The sequence below is a fragment of the Lipomyces tetrasporus genome, assembly GCF_029532465.1.
Source record: "Lipomyces tetrasporus strain NRRL Y-64009 chromosome Unknown POJ06scaffold_10, whole genome shotgun sequence".
NCBI lineage: Eukaryota > Fungi > Ascomycota > Lipomycetes > Lipomycetales > Lipomycetaceae > Lipomyces > Lipomyces tetrasporus.
Window position 1 is genome coordinate 50,211 of NW_026611605.1, and position 19,663 is coordinate 69,873.

Here is a 19,663-nt window from a genome sequence, read left to right on the forward strand (position 1 = left end):
ACTCCGAATACGAATATTCGCAGTAATCGGCATTATTCGTATTCGTTATTCACAAGTCCCAACCGCTGCGAATAATATTCGCAATTTTATTCGCAAATCCTGAGCAGTGCGAATAATATTCGTAATTTATATTCGTTATAAGCCGAATATTCGCATCTAATCACGTGCTCAGGGGATGCCCCCTAATAAATTTAATTCACAGTTTCAAGAGCCAATATGGCCCCTTACAGCCTTCCAGCTCAATGTCATGTAGGGGTGTTAACGAATAAAATATTTCGTTATTCGTATTCGATATTCGTATTCGTAAAATTTCTTTTATTCGTAACGAATAAGGCTTGAACCGTCGAATACGAATAGCGAATATTATCCGCAGTTTATTCGTAATGAAATGACCCTAACCCTATGTGTAAACTTTATTTTAGTTGAACACGACGCGTAGTAACTAAACGCGTCTCTTACACAACGGCGCGTTCTATTCTACCAATATTCTTCAATTCCTTTGTAACTAATCTATACGTATCTACAGCAAAATGTCTGACAGCGGTCGTGAGATCTCCACCATCAGCGGAATGGACGAGGACGAGTTGTCCCTTATCATGTCTAGCCGTTTTCGTCAGTCCGAGAGAATTGACTATCACCTCCTTAATGACGGCAGTGACGAAGAGGCAGGTCCTGAAGACCGGATCGTTAAGAAGTTGCGATTGAATTTATCAACTGAAGGCGTTGAGCCACTTACAGCTAATAATTCGGCTAGTCAGTGGATATCAATTTCCCCTGCTCCAACCGACTCTCAGACGTCTGACACCTGTCACGAAGAGACTTCGTCGGTAGAAGAACTGCCAGAATCTTCTGGTGTCTCGGGTGAGTCGTCAGCACATCTCGACAAGAACCAGAATCTCTCACTGTGGTCAAACTTCAGCGTCTCTGAGCTTCCCGGAAAGTTATAGTATCCGAAGCGAGGCAAGAAGGGACCAATCGTGGATCGTGAGATTCGATGCAAAATGTGTGCTTGGAAGACGACGGATTCCGCCCGAGCAACTTCCACCAGCAACATGAAACTTCACCTTGGCAAGCATGGCATCCCATTGAATGGCGGTGATGGCCATGGACGGGATGAATGGGAACCGAAGCAGCAATCGCTTACTACGATGTTCAAGAAGAGTTTTAAGGATGATGTAGCGAAAAGATTAGAGCAGAATTTGGTACGTTGGATGGTCACGGATGATATGGCGTTCCTGGCAATTGAATCATCGTCATTCCAACAAATATTCAACGATATAGGTGTTTCACTTCCATTCCGTTGCCGGCAGACTGCAGCTAGTCGAATTGATGCGGAATTCAATTTATGTCGGGCTCAATTGGTTGATGACTTGGCGCTAACGTGTCAGAGTATTGCATTGTCGCTGGATGTTTGGACCAGCAAAAACTCGAAGGCTATGTTAGGTGTGATCGGACATTGGATGACGGCTGATTTTCAATATCGGGAACAAGTTCTTGAGTTTGCAGAAATATCTGGAGCACACACCGGGGAAAACATGGCCGATATGTTGATAAGACCTTGGTCGAGCTCGGAATTGAGCGCAAGCTTCTCACTATTACGGCGGATAACGCATCAAATAACCAAACACTGGTGTCTGACCTATACTTGTTACAGGAACAGCTCTTAACAGATGATACAACTGGGCGTCCTGAGGAATTTCGCTTTCAAGGGACTGATAGCTATGTCAGGTGTCTGGCACATGTGCTGAATCTCATCGTCAGCGATATTCTATCTGCCTTGAGATCAGGAGATCGCAAATCGGCAGTCGATGCTTGCGATCTCCTGCAAACAAATCAAAACCTGGATATTGACTCGCATTCGGCATTGTCTAGACTTCGGATCATGGCTCTTTGGATAGCCCGCACGCCACAACAAAAGGAACAGTGGAAGGTTATGTGCAAAGCAAACGGATTGAAATCTAAATTCATCGAATATGACGTGGATACCAGATGGAATTCCACCCATAGAATGCTCCGGGACGCCATCGAAGCAAAGCAACAAATAAGAAGGTGGGTTGCACAGCAGCAATATCTTCCTCCTTTTAGTGCCCAAGATTGGCATCGTTTGCAACAAGTCGAGACTATTCTGCAAAAATTCGAAGAATTTACTTTGACCGTATCCAAGAGAGAACCTCAGATCAGCCTCGCGATCCCAATCTACTATGAATTGCACGATATGCTCAATGATGCTGCTTCCATGGAGGGAGAATTTTCTGAACTTGATGTTGATATTGCCCATGCTGTCAAGGCAGGCTTAAAAAAGTACCAAAAGTACTATAACTGTATGGATGGGGTAGACGCATATTATATAGCTCTCGTCCTTGATCCACGCTTCAAAGCTCTACTTTTGGAGAAAGAACTTGGAAAATCAACTGCCGCGAAAGTCATTACTCATCTGAAGGAGGTTCTACATCGACAGTACCCGCTAACAACAGACCCTGTGTCGGTTTCTGCAGACGAAAAAATAGTCACAGGGTACAGTATTGAAGCGCGAGTTCTGCAGAAATTGCAACCGCGACAACGCCGTGTATCTGATATTGACCGGTATTTCGACAATGAGGTAGTTGTGGTCAACGCGGAGTGACCATGGAAAGAGGTTGGCTTTTTGAATGGTGGCGAATGAATCAGGATGAATTCCCTAGAATGGCAGCCGCAGCAAGATATTATTTGGCAATTCCTGCCTCTGAGGTGGCTGTCGAAAGACTCTTTAATACGGGAAGAGATCTTCTAGGTCTACGGAGGCATTCATTGAGTGCTGAGACAATGAGAAGATTGATGTTGTTGCGAGCAGTGTACAAGAGGGACCGGGCAGGGAAGCCGTGATTTTATGAAGTATATGTCGTGTAAAATTGCTGTTACCTCAAACGAGCGAAACATTTACGAATATTACGAATAATTTGCGAATAAACACATTTTATTCGTATTCGCATTAGTAAGCAAGAATAATTGAATTATTCGTATTCGAATTACGAATAATTCGAATAATTCGAATATATTCGTTATTCGTTAACACCCCTAAATTGTCATGTAAGGAGTAAATTGATAGCGAGCTGCGTACTTTTCTTGCTCTGTGACCTAGTGAGAGATTGCTTTTACCAGGTACATATTACAGTGCGTCAGTCCTGCGTTTCGTGGAATGCATCTTTCGTTTTGCAGTTTATGCCTCCGCCATTCACTTGCTTGTTGTTTTGTGCCTTAATGCCTTTGCTTCTTCTTGTGTTGGAGCCGTAATAAACTATGAGCATTTTAAGGTTTCAGGGGTTGCGAATAAATATGCGAATAACGAATATTCGGCGAATAATATTCGCAATTTTATTCGTTGCGCGGACATCCTGCGAATAATATTCGTTATTCGCAACGCAAAATGGTGCGAATATTTGGACCAGCCCTACTGCAAATATATTTTCTGCTCCATTTGACCGGCATATCCTGAATCTGATTGTCACTTCTGATTGTCACTTGACAATCAGATTCAGGATATGTGCCAGACAACGGACATAGCTGTCTAACCCCCTAAACCGGGTGGAAGAACCGAGTTTTCTCTGGAGAATTTGATACAGCACTGAAACCATCTTTTCATTATTGCTTGCATTATCTCCAGTAACCGCAATTAATTTGCGCTCAAGATGAAGCTCATTCAGTGTTTCCTCAAGTGCTGGCGCCAAATTTTCGCCACTGTACGATCCATGGAGTTCCTTGAAATCCAATGCTCTCTCTTGATATTGGAACTCTGGAGTAAGCCAATGGCCAATTATCCCAAGAATTGGCAGGTTATTTTTGCTTGTCCAGACGTCCAAAGAGATAGCAATTGTCTTGCAGGTTTTGGAGAGTTCCTCGTTCAACTGTAAGCGCTGTACTGCGAATTCATCGGCCAACCGTTGTTTAACAACCATACGGCTGGTAAATGGGAGCGCGATTCCCGGAATATCACGAAAGACTTGTTGAAATGCTGGCGACTCCAGGGTTGTAAATGGTTATTTTTCAAGGACTATCCAGTGCATAATATTCTTCTCAAGAAGTTGCTGATGTGTAAGTGTCCCCTTGCTGTTTATGAAAGATAATATACTGGACTCTGCTCTTTTTGGTTCTTCCACTTTGTTGGGAGAATCTATAGAATGCTGCTCCGCGGAGATGATTAATCATATTGCCTGTAGAGGCCTGTCGCTTTGAATCAGTAGTCTTCCAACCGCATTTTTCTGCTGTTTCCTTGTCCCAGACCGCGCATCGAATATCTCTATCGATCAGCTTCCTCTTGTTGCTTTTTTTAACGATCCAGGGATTTTCAAGTTCGGATATCTCGAAGTATGTCGAAGGCCACTTCGTGGATTGAGGTTTCGAACGTCCACCATGCCGGAGAGGTTCTTGTAAAGGAGCAATACTGATCGAGGATTCCGTCTGAATGGTCGACAACTGCTCGACCTGCGGCTCTGCCGACGGCTCAAACTGAACCTGCTGAGTCTGCGATGCTGATTCCGACGGAAGGATATCGTTCTCCAGAGAAATGACATTTGGAGAACTATCGAGCCGGTCTTCTGACGAAGCCTCTTCATCGATTCCATCATTCAGCAAGAAGTAATTAGGTCTGTTTCGACGACTGTTCATAAGATCCATTTTGACGTTGACTTGAAGGTTTGAGACTAAGTGCAGAATACGATCTTTGGATAGCTGATATATGGAGTATTATTAACAGGGATGCAGGAATCTTCAAGGATTCTTATATATTCCAACTTCTCCCCACAACCTACACAGCCAATTGAAAAATTTTAAATAAGGATAAGCAAGTCAATTACAACATTCTCATTACAAATGACGAAAAACCCGAGCACCCGAGGGGGAAAGGTGTCGCAACAGACCGAGTCCCGCTCAGCGATTCCTTCGGACAGGGCCGATATGACAACGCGGCTATGGCCGAGCGTAAATACCAGACCCCAGTCGTGAATGCAAAGCAAGCGCTCGCATAGTACCAAGCAATCTGTTCAGTCTCGACCGAGAAAAGTTGTTCGAGCAGCGTACATGCCTTACGGGTAGCGCCGATGACAGTCGAAATACGTGGCATATTCTAGTTGAGGTCTTTCCTGCTCCATGTAGGAAACTCAAAATCGATATGTTAATGACTTCCGCGAATTTTTCCAAGGCGGATTGGCGGATATCTGGCGGATGAATATCCGCCATACTTTCAAAAGGCGGATCCAAAAGCGGATACATATCTCCCACCTTCAAAAAGGCGGATGGCGGATACGGATATGGAAAATTTTGGCGGATATCCGCATCCGCTGCAGCCCTGCTTTGAATGTCACAGGTAACAACGCACAGTAGTATATGTCTCTGCATCAGCGTCACCGATCTTCTGCCTGGTCGTGACTGGTAGTCTTGACGACAAGTTCATTTTCGACTTATCCTATCTTACAACAAGATGTCTGACAGCGATTGTGAGATACAGGGAGAGACCTTCTAGGTTTGCGGAGGCACTCGTTGAGTGGCGAGACGATGAGAAAGTTGATGTTGTCGAGGGCAGTTTATAAGGGTGGGCAGGCTGTGTAGGCGTGATTTCATATTGCATTTGTTTTGAAAATTTATGAATATTACGAATAACTTTTTATTCGTATAATCGTATTCGCGTTAGTAAGCAAGAAATCTTTAGTTATTCGTATTTACGAATATGTTCGTTATTCGTGACCACCCCTACTTGTAGGTAATCCGAAAAAGTGACGAAAAAGTGTACCACCCTGACCTTTATTGCAGAGCCAGCCTGAACCAACAACGACGCAGAGTAATTGCCCACCGGGATGGTAGTGCCAGTAGGCACGTGCGGCCTTTGTGAACATCACATTGCCAATACAAGTATCGTCATCCGTGTATGCAACATGGATCCAAACGTCATCGGTAAATACGGCTCCGCCTTTTCAGCGTGGATTATTTCCGGAAGAACGCGAATTGCGTTTCAACACCATGGTAGTCATTTTGATTTCGTAAGCTAGTCCACTATGTCTAACCTCCAGGTAGGTGTGAAAAGTTAGTGACGGAGACTGGACGATCACCGATCACATGGGGCCGTCGGTACGAATAAGTATTGAATTATTTTGCTATAGTATACAGTACTAACTAATCAGGCTGTACCAAATTCAGGAACTCTGTAGCTGTTGTATAATGCAAAGCTGTATGAAGATTTGTGTTTCAATAAGGCGGAAAAATAATTTATTATTTTCAGTTTCGGAGATTACACATTGCCGACGGGGGTGGGTTTTTTGGTCTTGTTTTTGGATATCCGTTATTTCGCCATAGAGCTCCTCAGCGGCTGCGGATTTGACATGATCTCATAAGCAAAGGGGTCCGTGGCCTCGGAAGCTTAGCACGTAAGCAGGTTGCAGTAGCACACTGCGTCTCAAATTTCCACATGACCGCGGGTTATTCAAGGGTGAGCTTGCGGACATGTCGCACTCGACCATCGTGGATTTCAGGCGCAAAAGTTGGCGACATGTCCCCAAGTAATACCTTTTTCAACGATGAGGCCCCCTGGACTGTTACTAAGATTGGTGCGCAGCTCAAAAACCACGCGCCGCACAACTCCAGGCCATCCTGTAGGCGCGAGAGAACAACTCCCAGCAGAAGAAGAACTCAAATTGAATTTGCCTGACGTCACAACTCCTCCGATGGATTGCTATTTGCCGCTCACCGTCACTACATAAGCTCTTAACGTTTATAAGCCGGCATTCCCGGTCACTCCGCTCCCTCCCGATTCATAGCTAGTGCAGAAATCGACATTCCTGTTTAAGCTTCTGTGGTACTTTTTCTCTGTCGTGGCTTGGTCACATTAGACTTACCTTTCCTTCATAAGGCCGTATATTGTCGTTTAGATCGTCGCAGAGTCTATTCAAAGCGAAAGATTCACCAGCGCCACGCCGTCGGGATGACAGAAGATCTAGCTGGCAAAGCTTTCGTCGTGATTGGCAGTGCTTCTGGCATGGGACTGGCGACAGTGAGGACCCTCGCTCAGCACGGAGCTCAGCTCGCAATATGTGACATTAACGAATCGGCTCTCGAGCAAGTCGAGAGCGAGCTGGCTCGAGAACGGGAAGCGAGGGTTATAATCCAGGCAGTCGATGTGACGGACCCCGAGGGATTAAAACGTTTCCTCGAAATGGCCAAACAGCGTCTTGGAAAGATCCACGGAATCGCTAATTTTGCTGGTACTGGGGGCCATAAGTTAGGGCTCGAGTCAATTTGGGAGACTCACCCTGAAGAATTTAACTTCATCATGGACTTGAACGTGAAGGGGACTTTCAATGTGCTTGGGGAGACGCTAAACCGGGGTATCTGGAGGAGCCTGGAAGTGTGGTACATATTGACAGCATGTTCGCTGTGAGAGGATATAAGCAAGGCGCCTGTGTTCGCTGCAAGCAAACATGCTGCTGCGGGATTGATTAAAAGCGCCGCTCTTGAAGTTGGCCAACGAGGGGTCAGGGTTAATTGTGTTTTGCCGTAAGTGTATTATCCTACATTTAGTCTTATCTCAATCTGACCAGTATCATAGAGGAGCCGTTGATACACCGATGTACCAGCAAGTTCTGAAGAGCGCTGGTTTGTCGGCTTCTGCTTCAGTGACTCCAATCCCACGTCCAGGCCAGCCACTAGAAATTGCGAATGTTACTGCTTTCCTTTTAAGTGATCAGAGTAGTTTCGTGAGTGGAGCAGCGTGGAGTGTGGATGGAGGGGCGAATGCCTAAAGCAAGCGGTTACTTCTTACCAGAGTGACAGAGATCATGACAATAGCACCTCATCAGGCTTTAAAATCCCCAATTGCAAAAGACAAGTTGCTGTAACATGAAAACGAATGTTTGAATTCTCTACTCCGAGGACATAATGGATTCTGCGCCATAGTTGATTTTTTTGGCTCATACGTATTCGCTCCTTTGAGTTTGCCCCTCCAAATATAATGTGAAGTTCAGGGGGCTGAACCAAGGTGCGAGGTGCGACTTTGCATAGTAATGAGCCGCACGGGGTAAAAGTCGCACTTTGGTCGGGTGGCCCGTCAGTATACAAACCGAGGTGCGAACAAGCGGAATGCCTGCGTCGCCCTCGGGCTCGCTTTCTGTGATTGACATCTTTAAAGGGCAAGGAAATGAAACGAAACATAGCTAAATCAAATATATTTGCAATGTCTGATAAGTATTAGAGTTGGTAAAATTTTATGAATAGGCGAAAGGGCGGTGCAAAAGGTGAGTTTCCAGGTCGATAACAACATGATCTATATCTCAAGAGCATTCGCCAGTAATAACCAATTGTATGGCGGTGAATAAGATCATTGTTTTGCGTTTGATAGGACTGTTCAGCATCTTTACGTTTCCCATCTCGCAGGCCACGGGGTTGGTTACGAGAGAGTTCACGTTTTCGCTTATTAGTTCAATGTTGCATGCTTTGCTTGTTATTTTCATTTCTTTTTGGAGAGACGGGATCTGCGCCCTGAAGGAGCTTCAACGAGATCGCGGATTATAGAGGCAGGGAGTCGAGTGAGAGTCTGTTGAGGCGCTAGACGGGTCGACTGAGGAGACGGCTGGCTAGTGTATCTTGGTATTAAATCAATTACACCGCCACCATTGTCTCGATATGTTCATCTTCGGGCATTCTGACTTGTCACTAAATTTTAAGCACTACACGCACCATAGGATTCGCGCGAAATGCGAAATGAAAACTAAGGAACCATGGAACGAAGAGTTGTAACGATTGAAGTTTTGACGAAAAGTGCAGACGTAAATGAAGATGAACACTAAAAAGTAACTTCGATCATAGATTCGCCAATAAAAGTACGAATATATATCGGCAGGCTTATAAATTCGCCGATGTAGTATTCGTAGTGAATAAGTCGCCGAAATGATATCGTCAACAGCCCTAATATCACGTAACTTTTCAAACCTTACCTAATACAGCTCTCATTCGCCGACATACGTTGGCTGCCGATCCCCTCCTGCTCCCTGCCCAAAGCACGAATTCCAAATAAATGCGTATACATAACAACGACCTCAAGATTCTATATGTCAGAGAGCGCTGAATGAGTGTCAATCGCCTGTCCGTGCTGGAAACTGGCGCTGGGCGGCCAGCAATTGTCAGCAAACGCCAAGGTTTCGCAAGGACATTAGGGTAAGGGTCGCACAGACCCACCGATGCGGCTCCATCTACGGACGCCAGGAAGCCGAACTGTCGCCGGCAAGCTGTGCCATTTCTCGTTGCTCCGTGCTGCTCGGTCGCAGAGACTAAGGATATTGCCTTTCTTCGGTTTGCATCATTTGTGCTCTAATTGCATATAATAAGATTGGACTCCAGTGAAGCGTTGATGGCGATTGAAGACAAAAAAATGGTGACACACCACACAGCTGATGTGGACTAACTCGAGTCGAGCTTGTTTTGAAGAATTTGTCACCATATTCCATTGGTGGTTAGAAACCGTATTGCTCATAGTCCGAGACGGATATAAGGTTCACTATGCGACGGCGCAATTTCTTATCGATCACGCCAATCCAATGCCGAAGTACACTCAATATGCGACCGCCGCAATTCCTTATCGCTCACTCCGGGGATATCCACAGCCTCTGCGATGCGCTCACATCCCGTGGCGTTGCGCACTGTTCGCAATTAAAGCGCACGGATCACAGGTTTAAATATAAGGTTATCAGTCTCACTTAGTGCTAGATGACACTTGCCGTTCCACCAATCCTAACGCGCATTCACCGCAAACGCGCTTGCCGCATCTCAATCAAAGAGACCATGCTAAGATATCAGATGTCGAAGATAAAGATACGAGCTGGATTGTCAGTAAGACGCAAACCTTGCTGCACGTGGGTCCTAGAGCAGAAGGTAGATACCTAACAGACACTCTACAGGAAAGTACGGTAACTCGTGTGCCGGACATGTGGCTAAGAAAATTTCACGCTATATTTCTGTCTCGAACGAAAGCTAGGACTTTTCGCAGATAGACGCGGACCAAGGCTTATCAGCCTGTGCGGAACCAAGAGTTAAGATGTTGCAGCATGTCAGCTAACAAGAAGAGGTTGATTGCCTGCCGCTTTCTACAACCCGATACGAAATGCAGAAGGCCTAAACCTTGGCATGATGATACCACACCTGAGTGATTTCTCCTTATCTTTGATAGGAGATCGACTAAGGGCGATGTGACGGCTTCCTTCCGACCGATATACATGAGGCAGTCTCCTCTTTATTTCTTTCTGCCTATCACCTTTAATCAAGCGTACATCTCGTCCAGGCGTTGTGGAGCAAATTTGATACCTTCGCTAGACTCTAGCGTATTGGTCGCAATAGTCACATCCAACCGACCGTACAGACGATCACGACACGCAATGGACAATAGAACCTCTGACGATTATTCAGAAGACCGAAAGGGGCCTCGGGTCAGTGTCGTCAATTCATTCGAAGAATCCAAGGAACTGAAGAAAGGAATTCATATTATCGAAAAGTCTCTTGACGACAAATCAAGGGTAATCCTTCGTATCAGGAACCAGAATCAGTTTCGTGAAGAAGATGTTTCTACCCTTGTCGATCCCGTCTCCGAGTTCATGTACGAGAAGGTCTCGACGATGACTCTTGAGGAAGGACTGCAAATACTGGCGGACGCAGTTGAATATCATGACGACGATGTCAACTTTCCTGCACAGACCATGACAAAGATTACGGGACTGCTTGCAGGAGAGTGTCGCGACCAAGATCCCGAAGGCCATGATCTTGACGTCAAGATTGAGGCAGCCTTGATCAAGTACCACTCTCCGTACCCTGAAGTTCGAGCCATCTGTGATCCATTCGATGACCCTACCATTCCTGTTGAGACCATCCGTGCCTACGTTCTTGGAACGATTTGGGTCTGCATCGGATCCTTTGTCAATACGTTTTTCAATCAGAGACAGCCTAGTCTGCGTATTCAGTCCACGGTCATCCAGCTGCTACTCTACCCATGTGGCAAGGTTGTGGAACGCCTTCCAAATTGGTCTTTCACTTTCCGTGGAAACCGTTACTGCACGAACCCAGGACCCTGGACGCACAAGGAGCAGATGCTCGTGACAACCATGGTCAATATTGCTGCAGGCAGCTCGAATTTCATGGGCTACGTACTGACGATGACGCTCGACACATTCTTTGGCATGAAGTATCTCAACTTCGGATTCATTTTCTTGATGAACTTTTCGACGTTGTTCTTCGGATTCGGTCTGGCTGGATTGTTGCGCAAGTGGGTCATTTATCCAGTTAAGGCAGTGTGGCCAACAATCCTGCCAACCCTGGCTTTGAATCGTGCCTTACTTTTGCCGGAGGCGAAGTCCTCGGTCAATGGATGGACTATTACCAGGTACAAGTTCTTCTTCGTAATACTCATCGCCTCTTTTTTCTACTTCTTCTTTCCGAACTATATTTTCAAGGTTCTCAGCACATTCAACTGGATGACTTGGATTGCGCCGCAAAACAAAAACCTGGCTATTGTTACCGGATCCTATCTCGGGCTTGGTTACAATCCGATCACCACCTTCGACTGGGCGGTCATCAACTATTCCAGCCCTCTCGTCGTGCCATTTTTCTCTCTGATGAATCGATATCTTGGAATGTTTCTTAGCGGCATCCTCCTGATAGTGTTGTATTGGACGAACTATAAATGGACTGGCTATCTGCCCATTAATTCGAACGATGTCTTCGACAGCATGGGTGAGGAGTATAATATTTCGCGAGTCACGATGGCTGGTGGCAATCTGATAGACTTGGAGGGTTACCGGAACTATTCCCCGCCATATATGTCAATTGGTAATCTGATTTCGAGCGGTGCCAGCTTCTCCGTTTATACGCTCTGCTTCACATATATTCTCCTAACCGAGCGTCGTATCATTTGGCAAGCTCTCAAGGGATTTTGGCAGCAAATCCGAAACCCCAAACAGCACAATCTGGCAACTTATGAGGATCCTATCTCGAGGATTATGGCAAAGTACCCCGAAGTCCCGGACTGGTGGTACGCTATCGTGTTTGTGGTCGCGCTGGTGTTCGGCATCGTTGGTATCACCGTGTACCCCACCGACACCCCGGTCTGGAGTATCCTCGTGATAGTTGCACTCAGCGTCGCAATGTTGGTGCCGACTGCTTTGATCTTTGCTGTGACGGGCTACCAACTCGGAATGAGCAATCTTGCGGTTATCGTCACCGGGTACATGGTTCCCGGTAATGCCATGGCAAATATGATATGTCGTGTCTATGGCTATAATATTGATGACCAGGCTGAGGACTTCATCAGCGATCTAAAAATGGGACACTACTCTAAGCTCCCGCCGCGCGCTGTGTTCCGTGCGCAGATGCTGGCGACTTTGCTCCAAACGTTGGTGACTATCGGCACGACCGAGTTTCTCATCGCGTCGGTTTCGGACTTGTGCAGCGTGACGCAAATAGATCGATTTGTTTGTTCATTCCCAAGGTCACTCTATGCGGACACGATCATGTTCGGACTGGTCGGTCCTGAACGCATGTTCATTTCTCTGTACCCCGCACTCAAGTACTGTTTCCTTATTGGCTTCGTCGCAGCTGTCGGCTGTTGGCTCTTGCGCATGTACTTTCCCCGTTATTTGAAATACGTGCATCCAGTCCTCATCATCAGTGGAGTAAACAGGTGGGGCGGGTCATACAATCTTTCGTACTACACTCCCGGACTTTTCGCTGGATTCGCTTTCAGTTGGCACATCAAGCGACATTACCTTGCCTGGTGGGTGAAGTACAATTACCTTTTGACGTCGGGTTTGTCAGCGGGAATAGCATTTAGTGGCATCGTTATCTTCTTGACTTTGCAGTATACGAAAGTGAAGTTTAATTGGTGGGGCAATACCATCATATCGTCCGGCGTGGATTTTAAACGAGCGGCTGCTTTGTATGAGGTGCCGGAAGGTGGATTTGGCGTGAAAATCGGAGACTTTCAATAATGAGAGGATGACATATGAGTTGCAGACTTGCATTGGACTATAATGCTTCATTTCGGATGTAGAAAATATCAATAGTGTCAAGAATTAACAGTCGTATCTTATTAGCACAGATGGCGATAAAGTGCTATTCACTGTTGTGCACCTGTATAGAAGACATGATCGACCTAAAACAGACAGGGATTGGATTGGCGGTTACCCAATCATCGGAAATATAACATGGTTCCTCTCGACTCGGAACACAGATACTGGCTACATCCGCCCAAATATATTAATCCCCAAAAACCTAATTATCAGGTGTGTCCCAGTCTAAGCCATCATAGGGCCTTAATCGCAACTTACGTCTCACTGTGGAAATCCTTGTAGATCATCTTCACAGCTCGCACTGGTTCAATCTCACTCTACTGCGAATAAGGAAGAAGATCTTACGATCTTCCTACTGCGCCCAAATCCGCCTATCCGTCTACAGCCCTGACTGATTCTTGCCGAAATTATGATGTCTTGCATCGCTATTTGCTAATAATGTGGTAAAAAGCCTATTTACGTGGAATTTTGTTGAGGCACCTGCGTGGCTATGCCTCCCTGTAACAAGCACCGGGGACCAAAGTAACGAAACAATTTAAAAATCCAGACCATACCAGTATACCAATCTTGCATAAATATTGATACATGTACGCTAAAACTGATGAATGCGGGCACATATTTCAAGGCAGCGTCGAGCAGTTGAGGGAAAGTACTCCACAGCATATATACAGGTATTCTATGGAAGGTTTGCTGCATGTCAGCAGCTAAGATATGTCTAGGTGTCTGATGTGAATAACCTGACCCAAAGGAGTAGCGACAGTCAAGAATTAGGCATCCCCAGAAGACCTCGTCAATGTTGCGGACCATTAAGTAGCAGTTGCGACCAGGGATGCGAGGAGGTCCGCATCCCGCACCAAAGACCCACAGCCGGTCTATATTGTTAGAAGCTTTCTTAGATACTCCGTTCCGCTGATGCACACCCACTGTGCTAGTATCTGGCGGCAGGTCATGCTCCTTAATGACTATCCTCTCATTGCCTTCCTTAGTCCTTAATATGGGTTCTTCCACCTGGATTATGCCACGACCTGCCACGTCTGTCGTGCCGTATTATGTTTCATCAACAGCCTCAGTATCGCCCAGCGAGCTCATGAGAGACACAGACGTTTTGCTATCCTCGACTTCACCGACGTCCATGCGATCTTCTCTCCTCTGTCCTACTGAGTTATATCACGAGTTAGATGGTGGATAGCGACGTATATGTTCTCCTGGCTCTCGAGGAATCGCCGCTCGTGTGAATCATGGGCAGAATTGGTCTGCACACCCATCGCCATGAAAATTCGAAAATAAGACCATCAACATAACTAATTGCACATAAGAAGAGCCGCTACAGGCCAACGAAACTTAGTCAAAAGGAACAAGTACATTAGTGGTGAATATTTTGATCAGTAATTCGCACCGACAATAATCTGCATTTATCATGCATTTCACATGACTGCAAACATTCTAAGAGATTTTGTCAATTTTGAGCCTGAACACTCAAACCTCCACGGACCGATTATTTAAAACTTGGCCAAAAATAACGAAAGTGATGTATTATTGATGAGGGTTCATGGTCCTCTCAATGACTGCCTCTCGGTGAGCCGCTTTACAACGCGACCAATTGCATTATTGAATCGTCCAACTTCTTGATCAGAGTACGGCAGCCTCTGCTGTCGAACCAATTCATTAGTGGAAATGAGTCGAAAAATCAGAGCTCGCACAAGCAGTTGAAGAAAGTCACCCGTAGTACTACCAAGATCTATCAACGACTCTCCAGCACCGTACCAGACGATTCCATCGGCGACAATGATAGCATCGCCGTATGCAGCAGGACGCCAGCTCGGTGAAAAGTCGATGACTGCGGGATCCAAACCGTCGGAAAAGAGGATATTGCCAGCTAAGTCCGCATGAATTATTTGAGGTGGGCCGTGGTCGATAGACTCCTTAAGGGAATTTAGTCGTTCGAATGGCTGCCGCAGTTCTTCGAGGGGTTCGATCGTCACTTCGTCCCAAGCAACCCGATCAGCTGTAGCCCAGGGAGATACTCGTTGGCGGATGAACTCCGGACAGGGAATTCTCGAAAGCACTTTATGGAGAGCACGAGACGTGGCCAATATCTGCTCCCATCGACCTGCTGGACCAGTTTCTCCCGACACGAACTCTGACGCCGCCCACCCATCAACGACATAATGGCCTTCGCGAGATGATAATGGCCGCGGTATTCGAACTCCATCGACCTGTAATCCATCAAATACCGTAGCGCACCATACCACTTGTGCCTGATGCTCATTAGCCACATGCTTGAACACAGCGTTCCCGACAAAGAAACTTGTACCCATGCCCTCGGAAGCACGGACGGCTTGCCCCTCCACCCCGAAAGCCTCTAGGACGAATGACGGAAGCAGCGGACTTTCCGCTACTTTCGGGTCAGTCATCCAGGATTAAATCGTTGATGGACAAAAACGGCCACCCAATAGCGGAAGCACGGTATTACCAGGGGACGAATGTCAGTCATCAGCAAAACTGTGTTTGCACCCTAACCTCCAACGGTTACTATACCCCCCTGTTTATGTTAGGCCAGTTAAGTTTTCGGCTTGCGGGCAACAAATTACAGTAAAACCTCGTTATTAACCAATTAAACTGGCGCTTTCAGTTCGTTATATCAAGGACACCAATTTTATCATGAAAAGTATGCTCTAATATTCTGTTGCTGCTGTCCACTAAGCTTTTCTAAATTCGCTTAACAAGGTCTTTAATAGAGAGGCTCAGCAACCATTTTTTTCACGTGAATTTATGCCAAACAAAACCCTTGCCTAACTGAGGTCTCGAATTTTTGAAAATTCGCGTCAGCACCATTTTACGGCGTAAATTTCCGCGAAGCCGAAATAGACTCAGACTAACGACAAATGCGGTAAAGGGCCGTTTCCTTGAAATCGAAAGGTGTAGTCCTTGTTTACAAATGAACTCGTGCTTATAGCATCCGAACTTATCTAATTTACATCGGTAGGGACCATGGATGACTGCCGAGTTCGACTGTACCTTGCACACAAGGGCGCCAAACAAAGTCTCTGGAAGAAGTCGCGTCCATCTAGAGTTTCGCGTAGCCGTTTAAGGCTAAAGCTAACCTTAAAAGTGGGGGGGGGGGGGGGGGGGGGGGTAAATTTAGTCTTAAAGTTTTACCTGAAATCCATGAACTGGCGTAAATTATTTTAATTGCCCTCGGCTTCAGGATAACTGAGAAACACAAGTCTTAGGCCACTCTTATTGAGCTCGTACTATAAGTAACACGTCTCCTCGCCGGATTACAACTCGACAACTTCCATCTCTCCGCTCGAACCTACAGGATCCGAGGGAATCCACAACACACCATAATAACCGTAATAGTATAAATTCTACCACAATGATGAAATAACACGCTTCTAGCGTAAAGTGGCATACCGATATCGAAGCGACTTCAGCCGCCCAGTCTCTACCTGACCACCCTGCGAACTCGTCCCTGGCGCGATTCGTGGAATAAGAGGTGGCTATAATTCTGTTTAGTTTCCACCGCCTCCGCCGCACTGGAATCAAAGTTAGTATATGATATCCATCCATAGTTAAACGAGCTTTCCCTAATTTCAAAGTCAGGGGCTGAGAAATGAGCACGCTTACCCCACCGCCTCCACAGCCGCCTCCACCGCCGCATCTACCAAGTATGTTAGCAACCTGTTCAGCTAAGAAATAGATCGTTGGAGGACTAACCCTCCGCCGCCGCCTCCACATCCACCACCTCCGCCGCAGCCGCCTGGAAGTTGTTAGTTACAATTTCTAATCCATCATTCAAACTACTTGCCTGCAGGGCCTCCAGCACATGCGCCTGAACTCAGGTTAGCTTCCTCAATCACTCTGTGCATTCGGACTATAACTTACCAGAAGCGCCGCCACAACTGCCGCCTGCTGCCACGCCGCCACCACACGTTCCTTGGCAACAGTTACCCGCTGCCCCTTGGGTTGCTGACATACAAGACGGATTACAGGGATACATCCCTCCCGTGATAGCCATCGGAGCCATATAAGGCGCGTAAAAAAGTCCGGGATAGTAGAGAGGGTAGCCCCAGGCATAGTAGCTGAACATGTAATCATCATCCCGTCTTGGTGGGTCTTGGCCCCTCTTCTTCGCTCGTCGACACGCTTTCTGATATGAAGCCTCCAGCTGTGCAGCTTTGACAGCGGCAGCCATCCTGGTCGCAGCGGAATCCGTCTTCACGGCATTGTGCGCACTGATATGGGGGTTTTTGTTGGGATCGCGGGACACCTCAGGATTGTCGTGAAGTTGACTTAGAGATGTTTTCGCATTTCGATCCGAGCTTGAGAACAGCCGTCCAATGGTGGAGGTATGAGATTCACGGATAGCCTCGCAGTACCAGCATGTGCATTCGCTATAGACCTCTCCGCCGGTCAACTTCTGGTAAATTCGGGAGGTCCACTTGAAGGCATCCGAGAGTTTGTTTTCTTCGATCTTGTCATCGTGGTCGATGAAGATGTTTGTCCTGGCCACCGAGTAAGAGTAATATCTGGCGGGGCTAAGCTGATGTGTATGCCATGCAAGATCGACATCGAGAGTAGGGACAGCCACGTGATTTGGGTTCGTGGCCATTATGAGGAAGAATGTTTGGTACTTCTTGATGAGGCGGGCCATGGTCGAATGGAGGGCGGGTGAATGGATCCAGTCAATATTAGCCATCTTCTCAACAAAAGTCCCTTGTCGCATGACGGCGCCAACAAGATCGAGTGCAAATGGCGACCAGTTTTCCCAATATCTGGACATCATTCGTCGAATCGCAATCTTCTCCTTCGGCAGGAGAGTACTGGAAAGAGTGGTGCCATTCGCCTTTCGGACAAGGGATGCGTCTCTGATTGCACTGTCAAAGGCATCGCGAATGTCCATTACTGTCGACTTTCCCACTTGAATGTTGTCGGTAGCCTCGATGAGTAGCGTCTTCAATCCAGCAATGATGATCCGATTGGGGAAGAACATTTCGTGTCGCCTGAGGTCAGGTTTCAGCGCCTTGTCCGGCCTTCCCTCCTGAGAAAGAATTGTTCCCGGCATAGGAACATCATCTTTGAGAAGAGCTTGAAGATCGCGTCGGAACTTTTGTAATTTCAAAATTTCGTGGTTGGTGGTGAAATTGCATTGCGCGCACGTTGCCGCAAATGATCTATCCGCGTAGCCTCTGCCCTGCTCGAAGGGTCTCTTTGGGTCATTCAGGAAAGCATCAGTCCAGGGGCAATGGATCGGATGGCCTCTCGGGCAAGATACCTTCGCAGTTGATGGGTCGTCAAGATTGTCCCAAGCGAAGCCAGTCATTTGTTCAAAATTGGATCTTGCTTCGTCGGTGGCAACATAGTCAAAAGAGCTGTTGTCGATGCAAGTATTAATCAGCGCCCACGGTAGACCTGTAACCCACACGTCCATCTTTCCCTGGCGAATGCAATCTTCAAAGAAGGCGCGAGGGTTCAGCATGAAAGAATGCAAGACCATCAGGACATCTGGTATTTCGTTAATACTTGAACGGTCGTCGAAGGATCAGATGGTACCTAGTGGAGGGGCTCGATCAGGGCCCCAGTTGATAACTCTTCCTTTCTCCGTGATCAAATCAAAGTGCCCGTACGAGCTCAGGTCCTTCTGTTGGAGCATCGGGCCCGATGATGGCAGACACTTCTCCCACCAAACTCTGAATCTCTCCACTGCTCTAAAGACATATACTTGCCATCGCTTCTCGCGAATCTTCGGCAACACCTCTTGTCTGCTTTGATCTGACAGCCTCTCCGTAAGGGAATCCGAGAGTCCAAACAGAGAATCTGATGTGCTGATGTCCTCCCGGAGATTTGCGAGGGCCGTCAGCAGCCTCAGGTGCGCAATACATTGATCAATAGACGGAAGCTGTTTCGCAGAGGGCTGACCTAGATTCAGGTTTGTAAGAGGCGTGATGATGTCTTCAGGATTATATGACGGTGGTGGGGACTCCGGCTTAGTCGGCGTGCGAGAAGCATCTATGTCCGTGGAAAGACTTTGGCTGGTGTCCAGTCCGTAGCCGGGCGGCGAAGTTCCGAGGAGGTTGTCTTTGAAACCCATGTTGGTCATGTAATGTAGTTTGGTGGAGTTGATGATTCATGAACAGCTTTTAGTCGTGGCGGACGCGGCAGTTATATAGCTGGATAGAAACAGGCGCAGTCCTGTTGGAGAATGAGTTTTGCAGAGCAGAGCAAATCAGTGTTGCGGTTCATGAAAGGTCGAATGGTGGCTGACACACGGCGCCCTGTTGCTTGCTTGCTAGCTCGCTTGCTAGCTCGCTAGGCACGCGTACGCACGGCGTCAGTACAGCAGCGCTCTACAGTATTAAGTTCCTGGGCTCGTCAGGATTAGGGGGGACACGGCTAACCCTGACCCTGAATAGCCCCAGATGGCTTCAGCTGCAAGGTGATTATCTACCAATTCCGGCCTCCGAGGTTGGGTTGCTGTTGAAAGGATATTCAATACAGTCGGTGAAGGCAGAAACGACTATAATGCTGATATCGATGGGCTAGGTACACGTAAGAGCTGACAGGGGAGATTGCCAAGCGGAAGCCTGCAT

At 47.0% G+C, this 19,663-nt stretch overlaps 5 protein-coding genes across 5 annotated transcripts; 2 read left to right on the forward strand and 3 right to left on the reverse strand.

The window, feature by feature from the left end:
* Positions 1 to 4,262: 4,262 nt before the first annotated feature.
* POJ06DRAFT_296914 (uncharacterized protein) lies at positions 4,263 to 4,749 on the reverse strand. Its single transcript, XM_056190576.1, has 2 exons — positions 4,459 to 4,749; positions 4,263 to 4,400 (listed from the first exon to the last, which is right to left on the reverse strand). The coding sequence occupies exons 1-2, from the start codon at positions 4,648 to 4,650 to the stop codon at positions 4,281 to 4,283; spliced, it is 312 nt and encodes a 103-aa protein (XP_056041120.1). The 5' UTR covers positions 4,651 to 4,749; the 3' UTR covers positions 4,263 to 4,280.
* A 2,197-nt stretch (positions 4,750 to 6,946) lies between these two features.
* Positions 6,947 to 7,912, forward strand: POJ06DRAFT_285488 (oxidoreductase; the record flags this gene model as incomplete). Its single annotated transcript, XM_056190198.1, has 3 exons — positions 6,947 to 7,369; positions 7,406 to 7,518; positions 7,571 to 7,912. The coding sequence occupies 3 exons, from the start codon at positions 6,947 to 6,949 to the stop codon at positions 7,761 to 7,763; spliced, it is 729 nt and encodes a 242-aa protein (XP_056041121.1). The 3' UTR covers positions 7,764 to 7,912.
* A 2,476-nt stretch (positions 7,913 to 10,388) lies between these two features.
* Positions 10,389 to 12,989, forward strand: POJ06DRAFT_201148 (OPT oligopeptide transporter protein-domain-containing protein; the record flags this gene model as incomplete). The annotated part of the gene is made up of 1 exon (XM_056185228.1): positions 10,389 to 12,989. One exon carries the CDS (start codon positions 10,389 to 10,391, stop codon positions 12,987 to 12,989), a length of 2,601 nt encoding a protein of 866 aa, XP_056041122.1.
* Positions 12,990 to 14,247: 1,258 nt separating this feature from the next.
* On the reverse strand, positions 14,248 to 15,546 carry POJ06DRAFT_19531 (uncharacterized protein). Its single transcript, XM_056184989.1, has one exon. It carries the CDS (start codon positions 15,482 to 15,484, stop codon positions 14,618 to 14,620), a length of 867 nt encoding a protein of 288 aa, XP_056041123.1. The 5' UTR covers positions 15,485 to 15,546; the 3' UTR covers positions 14,248 to 14,617.
* A 1,150-nt stretch (positions 15,547 to 16,696) lies between these two features.
* Positions 16,697 to 19,164, reverse strand: POJ06DRAFT_283081 (uncharacterized protein; the record flags this gene model as incomplete). Its single annotated transcript, XM_056190082.1, has 4 exons — positions 16,697 to 16,754; positions 16,791 to 16,833; positions 16,959 to 18,578; positions 18,627 to 19,164. 4 exons carry the CDS (start codon positions 19,162 to 19,164, stop codon positions 16,697 to 16,699), a joined length of 2,259 nt encoding a protein of 752 aa, XP_056041124.1.
* Between the last annotated feature and the right edge of the window lie 499 nt (positions 19,165 to 19,663).